Source organism: Podarcis liolepis, assembly GCF_965112155.1.
Source record: "Podarcis liolepis genome assembly, chromosome: 1".
In the NCBI taxonomy this organism is placed as follows: domain Eukaryota; kingdom Metazoa; phylum Chordata; class Lepidosauria; order Squamata; family Lacertidae; genus Podarcis; species Podarcis liolepis.
This window is the reverse complement of record NC_139554.1, coordinates 118,260,956-118,274,894: the sequence shown is the minus strand read 5'-3', so window position 1 is coordinate 118,274,894 and position 13,939 is coordinate 118,260,956. Positions and strand designations below refer to the sequence as shown.

The 13,939-nt window shown below is 44.0% G+C and overlaps 2 protein-coding genes across 2 annotated transcripts in view; one reads left to right on the top strand and one right to left on the bottom strand.

The window, feature by feature from the left end:
• The window catches only part of SSB (small RNA binding exonuclease protection factor La), a 20,569-nt gene extending 17,853 nt beyond the window's left edge, over positions 1-2,716 (top strand). The window contains exons 11-12 of the mRNA XM_083468902.1: positions 998-1,126; positions 1,838-2,716. Coding sequence (XP_083325028.1) covers positions 998-1,126; positions 1,838-1,938 — 230 coding nt within the window. The 3' untranslated portion in view covers positions 1,939-2,716. The remainder of the gene's footprint in view (positions 1-997; positions 1,127-1,837) is intronic.
• On the bottom strand, positions 1,123-13,939 carry METTL5 (methyltransferase 5, N6-adenosine). Its single transcript, XM_083470551.1, has 8 exons — positions 13,818-13,939; positions 12,326-12,448; positions 11,419-11,533; positions 7,603-7,784; positions 6,265-6,347; positions 5,942-5,993; positions 4,299-4,348; positions 1,123-2,056 (listed from the first exon to the last, which is right to left on the bottom strand). Exons 2-8 carry the CDS (start codon positions 12,432-12,434, stop codon positions 1,991-1,993), a joined length of 657 nt encoding a protein of 218 aa, XP_083326677.1. The 5' UTR covers positions 12,435-12,448; positions 13,818-13,939; the 3' UTR covers positions 1,123-1,990.

The window sequence follows — 13,939 nt, the reverse complement described above, 5'->3', positions numbered from 1 at the left end:
TTGGAAGCCTTATTATGTGGATAGCGGTGTTGAGCAAAGCAGCGGGCTGCTCTTCTCAAGTAGGGTCCCAGTCTTGGGATCTGCAGCGGAAACCTTCCTGAACCCACAGAAGCCATATAAGGACACAAAGATGAGTCTGGCTGGATCAGACCAGGGAGCTATCTTGTCCAGAAATGGTTTAATGCAGCGGTGGACCATTTGCCCTTGGGAAACCTGCAAGCCAGACATGAGGCCTAGGCCAATGCCGGAATAGCTCAGTTGGCAGAGCATGACTCTCTTGATCTCAGGGTTGTGTGTTTGAGCTTCGTGTTAGGCAAAGCATACCTGGATCGCAAGGGGTTGGGCTAGGTGACTCTTGTGGTCCCGATTTGCTGGAAGAGCAGCAGTGGGGGGCGGGGCTTTGGAGGGGGCAGCAAAACTGGTGGTGAACTGGACTGTGCAGCAGAGGGGAAAGCCTATGAAATAAGATCATGCTGGGGCAGTGAGAGCGCGCTGGGGATGTAATCCGAATTCTGCAACTGATTCGCACACCTCACTGCTCGTGGTTGGATGGGCAGACTAACTCTCAGCACCGAGAGGGGATGCACGAGTTCTGCCGGCGGGGTTTGATCTATGAAGGCTCACCCACACATACCGGCAAAATGCTAGGGGGGCATTGCACATGAATATGCTTTGCAGAAGGGTCCAGGGTTCCAGTGGCGTAGCGTGGGGGGTGCAGGGGGGCCGGCCGCACCGGGCGCAACATCTGGGGGTTAGGGGGCGCAAATCCACAGGTTAGGGGGCGCAAATTACTTGCCTTGCCCCGGGTGCTGACAACCCACGCTACGCCACTGCAGGGTTCAAGTTCAGGGCAGAGCAAAAGTGGAAAACCGCTGCCTGTCAACATTTGGCTTAGATAGTTGAGGTTGCAGTTTTCTTATCCTCTTGAGATGCGTTGTGTGAAGCCCCTAAAGCTGAATATTAAGCGGCCTAAGAGGTGCCTATTCTTGCCTAACAGGCCGCAAAGGTAAAGGAAAAGGTGGCAAGGGACCTCAAGGTGCGCAGGACAGGAAAGTGAAATTCCAAGGCAAGAAAACGAAGTTTGAGAGTGACGATGAAGAAGAGGGGGAAGACGAAAGCGCAACAGGTGAGCGGTTTCCTTTATTAGAACAAGATTCTGAATGCATGCATTGGGTTTAGTGTCACATACTCTTAATACTGGCTGGGGTTTTTCCTGGTATCAAATGCAGCTTCCCACTGCAGAATAAAAGGGCTAGGTAAGGAATAAGCCTCAGCAACTCAAGTCTCACATACTTTAGGTTGAATGTCTTTGCAGAATGCTTTACCCGGAACAGGCAAAAATAGTGCTGTGCAACAGAGGCTCCAGTCAACCTGATCTTTCAAGGAGCCTTGGCAGGGCAAGTAATAAAAAGGCAGTGTTAATCTCCACGAAAAAGCCAGAAGGCCAGTAAGATTGGTTGGCAACTCATAGCTCAACGCCAAAATACATTCCCAGCACACTGGGCTGTGTTTACCATCCAGCTTGTTGCTGCTGGGGGGAAATGGCTGATCAGTCAAAATAGGCTCGGAGGCCTCTGTTACTTCAAAATAGTCACTTTACAGCTGAATCTGTTTCACCTCGAACAGCTTCAGGTCCAAGGAGAGAATGGCTGTCTGAGGGTCACAAGCATTCCTCGATATTCTTCCATCCAAATACGTAGCGTAAGCATTTGGTGTTCTGAGAGAGGCACCAAGGACGGTTGTACAAAAAGTTTCAGTAATACTTGCTTTATTGGCAGAGGTATGGATCTGGCTGTTTTATAGATCAAATACTGAGTTAACTCTTGGACGTTTTTAGGGGCGGCGAGTCCGAAGAAAAGACCACTGGAAGAGGCTGAGAAGGAAGAGCCTGCCCGCAAACAGCTAAAGACAGAAAATGGAGCTGGGGATGCAGAATAGTCCTCCCAAAAAGCATTGAGGGTTTTGCTTTAAAGAAACAAATGATTTGTTTTCAATCATTCCTCCGTTCATCCTGTTTTCTGCAAGAGAATCTAATAAAATCGACTTCGATGTCCACCTGCAAAAAGGGGATAGAAGAGTTACATTTCACGTTATTTCTTTGGGATTTTTTCTTTTTAAAAAACATACCTTTTTATAATAGCTATTGGAGTGAAATCGAACTGTGTTGTCCCTCTTAACATAAATGGGACTTCCCTTTCCTCTATTCTCCCCTTACAACCCCCCTGCATTCCCCCCCCCCAAATATGCTCTGGAGGATTGGGGGCAGGGACTGTGGCCTGGATAAAAGCGTAAATTGTTTGTTATACAACGCACCCAGGAGTTGCCAACTCTTTTTGTAGGCCACACACACACTAATTACGGCAACCTTTTCTATTAGCTACAACTGAATGCTCTTTTCGAGCCTAATTTCAGCATTGGGGAAAGGCAGGGCAGCCGTGGGTATCGGGAAAGGCTTCTGCAGGGAAATCTCTGCCCCTGGCCACCACCTCCGTAACCCCTGGGCCAAAGGGGAAAGGCTCAAGAAAACTGAACCACCTTCATTCAAAACTATGTACAAAAGTTGTATTTAGTAGATACCAAATAAACTTAACGTGCTTCAGTGTTGGAATTCAATGAATTATATTGCATTAGGTTTCAGAAGTGGAACAACAAGTGTACCACCGTCTTGAGTTTGATGGGAAAGGTGGGCTTAAATAAAGCAAAATGTGTACAGTTACCCGACTTGAGTGATTCGATTCTGAACTGCTTGCCAATGCTTTCGTTAAATAGCTGCCTTCGAATTTGCTTTTTCTGTTTACCACAACACTGGGAGTTGGGTCGTGTGTGTAATCAACCTGGTGCCTGTAAAAGCCTTTATTGGCATCCCTCAAGCAATCGGGGCACCTGTCGTTTAAGTTGCTTTTTCTTGCTTTGCCACATGGGATTTTTTTTTTTTTTTTAGATGGGGAGGGTCAAGGAAGAGGAAACTGCCATTTTTCTCCCCACCAGCCACATGGAGCCCTTTAGATGGCCTCTCCCCCCCCCCCCAAAATGGGGGGGAGAGAAGGAGCAACCTTGCTTGCTCAGTTATTGCTTGCCTGCCAGCAGGGAGTTGCTTAGTACTGCAGAGGGCCTTTAAAATAAAACTGAGTGGGGATAACCCTGTACAGTGGTACCTCGGGTTAAGTACTTAATTCGTTCAGGAGGTCCGTTCTTAACCTGAAACACCACTCTAGCTAATGGGGCCTCCTGCTGCCGCCGCGCCACCACAGCACAATTTCTGTTCTCATCCTGAAGCTAAGTTCTTAACCCGAGGTAGTATTTCTGGGTTAGTGGAGTCTGTAACCTGAAGTGTATGTAACCTGAGGTACCACTGTATATGTGAGAAAGATTGGGGGTGGGTTGCCTGTGAGAAACTAGGTGGGTGTATCCACCTTGTATATTTTTGTTTCTACTTGAATATGGTGCTTTCTAGCAACAGCACTTGCGTGTGAAAAATCAATATGGTGTAATCTATAATGTGGACCAGCAGGACACAGATGACTTCATGCTCTGTTAGTAAACAGAGGCTTAGTGTAATGTTTACTTGGATCTCTGCTGGCCAACACTTAGGTTGTACCACCTGCTTGTATCACCACCAGTTTGTTTAGGGGGATGTGTACCTGTACAGTGGTACTTTGGTTCTCAAACTTAGTCTGTTCCAAAACCAAAGCGTTCCAAAACCAAGGCACGCTTTCCCATAGAAGGTAATGCAAAACGGATTAATCCATTCCAGACTTTTAAAAACAACCCCTAAAACAGCAATTAACATGAATTTTACTATCTAACAAGACCACTGATCTTTAAAATGAAAGCAATAATCAATGTACTGTACTATAAAATAAATAAGACAGTATTGTAGATGATAAAAATTGTTTGGATTGGGGGCTTTTATCCATTTCCGCAGTGTCACAATCAATCAGCAGCTGAACTGGGGTTCCACACAGTCACAAAAACAGATTAACCGAGAAAGCCTCAAAAACGCAAAATAAATAGCAAAAACAATTGTTCGGAAACCAGAACACTTACTTCCGGGTTTTGGGTGTTTGAGAACCAAGGTACCACTGTATACATAATGTTCAAAATAGGTCAACACAGAGTTGATTCTCGGGATCCTGATTTCTGTTCCTGGATCCACCTTTAGTGGCTGAACAGTTCAGTCACAGAATACACAGAGCTCCTTGCCTAAAAGGTTTTCATACGTGGTCCTAAGCCCATGCTTCAGTTAAAACTACCAAGTTCCTATATTCACTCTGGCTCAAGAGTGATTTAATACTTGCCGATTTCTTCTTGTGAAACTTGAACGAGGCTGGTAGGTCGTATCTCAGTTCTGAAAACAAAATGAGTAAACACATTAAGCTGTAATGGATGGTATCAGGCAATTATGTCTCTGGGTGTAAACGGCAAAAGCATTAGGGAATAATGATGCGAAAGCAGGTTAACTGGAATCGGGAAGAAAACACAAGTTTCCATGAACTAAATGCATTTTAGATACACAGCCTATTTTTCCAGGGCCATCAGATGCTGTATAAGGATTCTGGGAGAGGGAGGCAAGGCAGGTGAAGGCGACAAAGCCTGAACTAGATGAAAAATGCACTCGCCACAAAGGAGGACCATCTACCATCTGCTGCCCTCGAGGAAGGTTGTTGCAGGCTTGTTACGCATGCGGCATTTTTTTTTTAAAAAGCATTATGATGTTTGTAATCTGTCTTAGAAGAATCCATCCTAGTGTTTCCCAGACGGTGGGTCTCCAGCTGTTTTTGGACTACAATTCCCATCATGCCTGACCACTGGTCTTGCTAGCGAGGGATGATGGGAGTTGTAGTCCAGAAACAGCAGGAGATAAGGCAGGGTATAAATTAAAATAAAATGGATATTGGAGGTCAGGGACATTATTTGTCTAAGGTTTGGATTGGGGGGGCTACATTATCGGACAAGCAGTAAATCACCTGATCTACTTCTAAAATGCAATTTAAAAGATTTTTTAAATTGTCTGCTCTTATTTAACCATACTTATTTCCCCTAATAGCCAAGTTCTCAGGGCAACTCAACCGGAAAAAGCAAAAGTGGCTCCTATATCGTATGTAATCAAGTCAGCATTGTTGTAGCTCTTACAAAGTGACTTTGGAAACAGCTCTTTTGAGTTTCATTTTTTTAGGCACTATAAGACAACCCAAATACAGTCAAACCTCGGTTCCCCAAAGCCTCCGTTTTGGAATGTTTTGGCTCCCAAACGCCGAAAACCCGGAAGTAAGTGATCCGGTTTTCATTATTAAATCTTTTTATTATTATTTTCCAACAAGTATTAAAACTAACCCACAAACATAACAGAACAACAAGTACATACAAACAAAAAAAAATACATGTAGCATACTATATCTTTAGTCTGACTTCCTCCCACCACGGTTTGAGCTGTATTCCACTATTATCTTTTGCAGTGTCTCTACATCGCTGGTTTTATATTACGCCTACCGTGATTTTAATGCTTCCTAAATTCGTTTCCATGTATAAAATAAATTTATTCCAATCATTAATAAATTTGGAGTTTTTCTGATGCCTGATCTTCTGTGTCATCATTGCTAGGTCTATATATTCAAATAGTTTGGTTTGCCATGGTAAGTGATCCGGTTTTCAAACATTTTTCGGAAGCCGAACATCTGATGCGGCTTCCGCTTGAGTGCAGGAAGCTCCTGCAGCCAATCAGAAGCCACGCCTCGGTTGTCAAAACATTTTGGAAGCCGAACAGGTTTTTGTAACAGATTACGTTCAACAACCGAGGTTTGACTGTATTAGGCATAATCTGTATTTCATTTTTTTTATTAAATTCAAGTTGTTCTTCCTCACAGCAGTCTCCCATCTAGCCCAAACCTTCAGCAAGGGGAACCATGTGCCTTTAAGGCTGATCTAAACAGTCAGCTCTTACCTGCTAAAACTTCCATTTTCACATTCCATTCATCTGCTTTCTTCTGGATATGCTAAGCATGGAAGAAATGCAAGGTGTTTAGTGGTCACCTCGGCAATCGGCAGAAGCATGCCTGATCTTTTGAACTGACACAACAGCTGCGATAGGACTGCTTCCATCGTGACCAAAGGGTAAGAATCCTAAACACTGACTTGTAATGTAGCTGATCGTGAAATTATGTTCCAAAGTGTGATCTTTGTATCGCTAGAGCTCCCATAAGTTCTGACCCACTCAGTTCCTGTAATATAGGTGGAAAGAAGACAACAAACTTGACTGAGATGTACCTGTCGGGTCGAAGTCTTGTGCAAGGAATATACGGCTGTCCTTGCCAACTGCAATGCTGTCTTGAGAAAAGCCATATCCATGCCTAGGAAATTAAAGATGGTTGTTACGTTTCACATCGCCTATTGAATCAGCCAAAGCAAAACTTGTTTTACTGAAACGGGTAGCAGGCTAGCAATCTTGAAAGGTGCGATGACAAACATTAAATTGATTTTAAGCTTTGTCCGTCAGCATTAAGTGAAACTTGGTAACTTTGGGAAAAAATGTTTTGTTTAATTTGGAAGCCAAATGTGTCTCTTCCAGGTTTTCAGCATTGAAAGCCTAATTAAACAGTATATTTGAATATTCAGTTTCCCTGCCCAAGAAGAGTAAATATTTTAGCTACCTGTTCCTGTCTAACATCATGCTTTTAGTTACAACCTTAAACAAATTAGTGCCTCTTTCCACAAAAGATGACAGACCTACTGAGGAGTGGAAAGCAACAGAAGTGATGTGCCTAAACTTCAGTAAAACTTTTGCCATTTTCAGATGACTTACTCCGCCCACCCACCCACCCCAAAAAAACAGGGAAGGTTTTGCCCCCTATTAAATAAAGGTAAAGGGACCCCTGACCAGTCGGGACCGACTCTAGGGTTGTGGTGCTCATCTCGCTTTATTGGCCGAGGGAGCCGGCGTACAGCTTGCGGGTCATGTGGCCAGCAGGACTAAGCCGCTTCTGGCGAACCAGAGCAGCGCACGGAAACGCCATTTACCTTCCCGCTGGAGTGGTACCTATTTATCTACTTGCACTTTGACGTGCTTTCGAACTGCTAGGTGGGCAGGAGCAGGGACCGAGCAACGGGAGCTCACTCCGTCCCGGGGATTCAAACCGCCGACCTTCTGATCGGCAAGTCCTAGGCTCTGTGGTTTAACCCACAGCGCCACCCGCGTCCCTTTTAAATGCCCCCTATTAGATGGCTACAATATGCTGGATAAAATAGCATATGCTTGGAAATATTAACAAGCAGAACATCACAAGCATCCATCTTAAATCTAGTGCTAAATGTAGAAAGAAAGTGAACACTTTTGAAGAACAGAAGGTATTGGGTTTGCACAACCTGGGAGGAGAGCAAAACAGGATTGGTGACATGAGTCTTCCAATATATAGAAGATGCATGAGGACAAATCCTTAACACCACACATGCAGCCTAAAAAAAATGGCACTAGATTTTAGAAATCGCTACTCTTACACAATCCAAAAGTAAGTACTGAAAGAAATTGCCAAGAAGTGTAATTATAAAACATTTAGTTTGCAAAGCTAGTTGCTTTATCACTGGAAATACGGCTGCATCATTACCAACCTTTATTGTGCTTCGTTCCAAAGGGAGGATTCATAATGACTGTATCAAAGGTTTTTGGCATTCTGTCAGACAAAGAACACACATTGCACTGGACCAAATCAATATTTGTCAGCTCAAATTCTTCAGCGTTCTTGCTAAATACTTCCAAGGCATCAGCATCTATGTCAAATCCTATACATAACCTGGAAAAGGGGAAAATGAAAAACAGCAATTACAGTTACGAATATTTCTAGTTAGAGGTAGGTAGCCGTGCTGGTCTGCCGTAGTCGAAACAAAATAAAAAAATTCCTTGCAGTAGCACCTTAGAGACCAACTAAGTTTGTTATTGGTATTAGCTTTCGTGTGCATGCACACTTATCTGAAGTGGTATCTGAAGAAGTGTGCATGCACACAAAAGATCTTACCAATAACAAACTCAGTTGGTCTTTAAGGTGCTACTGGATGGATTTTTTTTTATTTTGTTTCAGTTACGAATATGTTGGTGTTATTCCTGGTATAGATAAAGGTAAAGGACCCCTGGACAGTTAAGTCCAGTCAAAGGCAACTATGGGGTTGCGGTGCTCATCTCGCCTTCCGGCCAAGGGAGCCGGCGTTTGTCCACAGTTAGTTTTCCGGGTCATGTGGCCATCATGACTAAACCACTTCTGGCACACGGAGGACGGTGACAAGTGCCAGAGCGCACGGAAACACCGTTTACCTTCCCGCTGCAGCGATACCTATTTATCTACTTGCACTGGCGTGCTTTCAAACTGCTGGGTTGGCAGGAGCTGGAAGCTTACCCCGTGGCGGGGATTCAAACCACTGACCTTCTGATCAGCAAGCCCAAGAGGCTCAGTGGTTTAGACCACAGCGCCACCTGCACCCCTATTCCTGGTATATGTGTACTTGAAAGAATGCTTAATACTAGCCTTTTCTGTCGAAGGAAATAACGGATTTGTATTGAAGACTGGATGCATAAATGAATGATTACCAAGATGCAGACCAGTAGCGTGGCGTGACTTTTTTTTTGTAGGGCTGGAAGCGCCAGCTTGCAAAAGCGATTGGGGAGGGGACGTCATGTACATGAGCATCGTGCCTCCCCCTCTAAGCCAGGCAGATGCTTCCTGGGCTTTGAGGAGACGCCAGGGCTCTGAGAGGACGCTGGAGCCCTCTTGCCTCTTTCCAAAAGCTGGGCAGGCTTGGGGGAGGTGGCAGGAAGGCTCTTGGACCCATCAGAGCATCACACCTCCCTCCCTAGGCTGGGCAGAAGCTTCCTGGGCATTGGGAAGGTGGTGCCAGGGAAACATTTAAGGGACTAGCCTAGTCCCCCCAGTCCAATGACCGCACACCACTGATGAAGACAATAAAAAGACAATTTCCCCTGTTGCTACATGACTTTGTTCTAGGAAGGCTATGCACCCTGTTCATTCAGACATTTAAACATACAAGTAATTACCCCTTACCAGGACGCGGGTGGCGCTGTGGGTTAAACCACAGAGCCTAGCACTTGCCAATCAGAAGGTCGGCGGTTCGAATCCCCGCAACGAGGTGAGCTCCCGTTGCTCAGTCCCTGCTCCTGCCAACCTAGCAGTTCGAAAGCACATCAAAGTGCAAGTAGATAAATAGGTACGGCTCTGGCGGGAAGGTAAACGGCATTTCCGTGCGCCGCTCTGGTTCGCCAGAAGTGGCTTAGTCATGCTGGCCACGTGACCCGGAAGCTGTACGCCGGCTCCCTCGGCCAATAAAGCAAGAGGAGCACCACAACCCCAGAGTTGGCCACGACTGGACCTAATGGTCAGGGGTCCCTTTACCTTTACCTAATTACCCCTTACCTAACTAATGTGTCTTTAGGTTGCTAATCTTCAAGTCACCTGAGCAACTCAAAAGTGGGTGTAAGGTTGCACATTTTATAGACCTCAATAAACTAAGGGTGTCAAATGTTTTCTTCATAGGAATGACTTTTGTGAATTCCTTCATGTGAAAGCTTGCAATACAGAAGAGTTACTCTATGGCAGGCACATCCAACTCTCCAGAGACTGCAATCTACTCCCAATATACTAAAACTGGCAGAGATTTACCCATTGTCATTGTTCATAGTTGTTGAGCTTTCTTTAGGGGGAGTCAGCTGAGTTGTTGTTGAGCTTATTTTAGGGGGAGAGATCAGAGTTGCTGAGCTTTTTTAAGGAAGGATTGCAGAAAACCGCTCACCCAATGGTTCACAGCCTCCCTGCTTCTCCCGCTGCCACCAATGCAGGGAACAAGAGCTTTCACAGCGGCAGTGGCGAAGGTACACGGAGGTGGGGCGCATCGCGAGCGCTCGGGAGAGACCAGGCTATCAGGTTTTTTTACTTCTGCGACTGACCTGGAGCACTCTGCCAATATACCTGTCAATCGCGGTCTACCAGTTGGACATTGCTGCACTATGGCTTCAAGCTGGCAACAGTTTACCCAGGCATGGCCAAACTTGGCCCTCCAGATGTTTTGGGACTACAATTCCCATCATCCCTGACCACTGGTCCTGTTAGCTAGGGATGATGGGAGTTGCAGTCCCAAAACATCTGGAGGGCCAAGTTTGGCCATGCCTGGTTTAAGCTGTGCAATAATGGCAGCATTCAGACGTAGCATACGTCATGATTTCTTTAATCGTACCATGCAAAAACTATGTTCTGCCACAGGGGCTCGTTCCATAGTTAAGTGGCTAAATAAACCACAAGCTGTCTTAGTCTTACTCCTGAGCAAGTGCTTGTAGTTTGCGTCTCTCCATATTCCAATCTAAAGGTTTCCCAATTGTGTTATGTGTCAGAAATAAACCATGCTGGTTCGGACGTAACACTAAGCCAAGGATTGGTCTTAGTTTCCCCACTTGACTAGAGCAAAGTGGGAAAAGACATGAGCTTTGTGCACAGTCTAGTTAAACGAACCATACTCTGTGGCTCAGTGTGGCGTTTGAAGGCAGCCAGTGTATTTAGGGACACACGTTACAGTGGTAGCTTGGTAATCAAACGGCTTGACTCCTGAACAAATCGGCTCACCCAGAAGTGAGTGTTCAGGTTTTCGGAAGCCGAATGTCCGACACGGCTTCTAATTGAGTGCAGGAAGCTCCTGCAGCCAGTCGGAAGCCACGCCTTGGTTTTCGAACCATTTTGGAAGTCGAATGGATTAAATTTGAGAGCCAAGGTACCACGGTATATTCAAAGCAACAAAGCATGGCTAGACTGCATCTCCACTCAGCAGTACATCCAATTTACGCCTGCAGTTTTGAAACCAATATGGATACAAGCCATTCCTCAGCAGGTCCCAGTTTCAATCCCCAGCATAAATAGGTGGGACTGAAATGTCCCCAGTCTGCAACTCTGGAGAACCACTGCAATTCACTCTAAACAATACTGAGCTAGAAGGACCAATGGTCTCACTCAGTACAGTGGTACCTCAGTTTAAGAACAGTCTAGTTTAAGAACAATTCGGTTTACAAACTCCGCAAAACCGGAAATAGTGTCTTGGTTTGAGAACTTTACCTCGGTCTAATAATGGAATCCGAACGGTGGAAGGGCACCAGCGGCGGGAGGCCTCATTAGGGAAAGTGTGCCTTGGTTTAAGAATGGTTTTGGTTTAAGAACGGACTTCTGGAACGGATTAAGTTCGTAAACCAAGGTACCACTGTATTAGGGATTTCCTATTGCACATCTTTAGTATAGGTCCAGATCAAGATGCTAACTGCACTTTTATAGGTTGATTGGCTTCATCAAGGCTTTCTGGTTACACACCTTTATCAGAAATACATCCAGTATCAGCACCCATTATAAGAAAGCAAGGTACACATTGCTGTAAGAGACCTACCCTGCTCCCAACATGGCACTTCCAACGCTCAACACACCACAACCGCACCCAAGATCTGCCACAGTCTTGTTTTCAATATCACCAAAAGTATTGTGAATTGTATAAAGCATACATGCTAGATGACAAAAACAAAGAAATACAGGTGACAGGTTCCGGGCAAATACAAAACCATACTGTAAGGCTGGAATGAAATGCAGGCCTCTAATCTATCCCCTTTTCACCAGCTGAACAGTTTCCTATTAAGTCCAAACACTCCCAGCCAATCAGCCAACTTTATAGTGGGCAAGGCAAGCTAAGAAGACTAAAGTAAATATATTTGCAAGACAGGCTGTAAAAAATCCAGGTGGCTCAAGCGAGTGATTAGCACAGAACAAGTCAAACAAGAACGTGTTTTTGTCCATGACCCCAAAATATGGGAATTATCTTGATAGCATGTGTTCTTCCACTAAACAGTTTCGAACATGGACTCTTGCTTTTCAGAGGAGTGCAACAGCATAACAAGACAGTCATAATTCAATATTCACCATCAATTAGCAACTTAAGCTCCAGGGATACAAATTAAGCTCTTGACTTCCTTGACAGCCCCAGGAGAAAAACATGTTTTATCCACAACTTAAAGCTTGTTAATGAGAATTTTTGCTGCCCACATGACTTAAATTTAATGCTAAATATACATGATTGCTATATACATCATCCACACCAACAACCATAGGTTCTAGAATGAGGCTGCTTTCTTGAATTAGTGTTTGCAGAATAGATTTATAGGGTTGCATCCAAGTCACAGTAAATCCATTTAAATCAATAAATTTAAGTTAGTCATTATTAGCTTAACCCTTTTGTTTTCAATAGGTCTCCTCTAAGTATGTTAGCCATACTGTTAAGAAATAGGAAAAAAATTGAGATTCACCTGCAATATGTGGTCTTGTTGGATATTGCTCAAGCAGAAGTTTTGGATTCTCAAAATCATCAACTTGTTGAAGATTGCTCTCTAGTTCTTTAAGTTTTAACTTCTTCATGTTTACAGTTTAAGCTTGAAGAGAAATTTATAATAAGATATTCATAGGAATTAAACACGGACGTGGTTGTTACATGCATGCACTGGGCTCAAGAGCACAATTCCTGTTTTTCTTAATTTGTTTTTGTCCTCTGCCACCTGTATTTATTAAAGTTTTAGGAAAGAACATAAATAATACAGCGGCAAGTCAACAGATTAAATTTGTAAAAAAAGATAAAGTGTTACCAAGCACGATAAAACAACAACAACTTTATTAGTTATACCCTGCCCATCTGACTAGGTTGTCCTGGCCACTCTGGGTGGCTTCCAACATATATTAAAAAATTATAAAACATCCAGCATTTAAAAGCTTCCCTATGCAGGGTTGCCTTCAGATGCCTTCCAACTTTTCTTTCAATTTCCAACATTTAGAATTTTTCACTTATTCATCCGTTCAGTTTATAAACCACAATATAACAGTCCTCCAGGCACCATACAAGGTACGACGACAATGCTATCAAACAAGCTTACAGATTAAATACAGAAAACACATGACTGTAAAACCAAACAAATCACTCTTTTTTTTGGGGGGGGGGGGAACTGCCAAGAGAAGGAAATGCTGCAGCGCTATGACAGTTGGAACAAAGAAGCAAAATAATGTGAAATGGTGGCACCCCACCAAAACCAAAACAAAACAAAACCCCACACTACAATAGAGTAAAACTTTTATTTAGGCCAATTTAAAAAGAGCACAAACTCTCAGGCTGGATGCTAATAAGGAGAGAAACAGGCAGGAGAGAAAAAGGTCCCAGGCCTTCAGTATACACGGACCAATATTTTTTAATGTGCTTCAAGAATCGTGAGACATGAGAGATCATTGGGGAATTTCTCAAAATTGGGGAGAGCTCAAAATCGAGCCCCCTGGTACTGGAACAGTTGGCATTAGGAATTGTATTACAATTAGGTATTGTTATAATGGGGCTATTATTGGATTGCAATTGAAAATTAATTTAAAAATATTTTTTTAAAAAAAATCGAGACCCCTTGCACGCTTACTCGGAAGTAAAGCTGCACCTGAATTAAGCCTGAACAGGATAGCAACCGTCCCAAAGGGAAAAGGAGCTTCTCTTCCAGCGTTGTATTCGTGTTCCCGAGAAGATAGTGCAAAGAGCAACAGCAGCAACGAGTTTTGGGGGGTTTTTTGGAAAATAAAATAAGAATACTAATTTTATCATTCATATGCCGCCCATCTGACTGGGCTGCTCCCAATCAAATATTAAAAACACAATGAAACTTCAAGCATTTTAAAAAAACTCCCTGAAAAAACTTCAGATGCCTTCTAAAAGTCAAATAGTTGTTCGCAAGAATAAGCACCCGAAGCGGCTTCCAGGAAGATGCCTTTTACCTTCTTCGCTGCAGCTTCCACGCCACGAAAGATCACATTTCCGCTTTGTGCGGTTTCTTAAGGGATCCCCTGTACACAAAAGAAACAGCAGCCCCCTCGCTTTAGTTCCTCTTGCTGCTGCT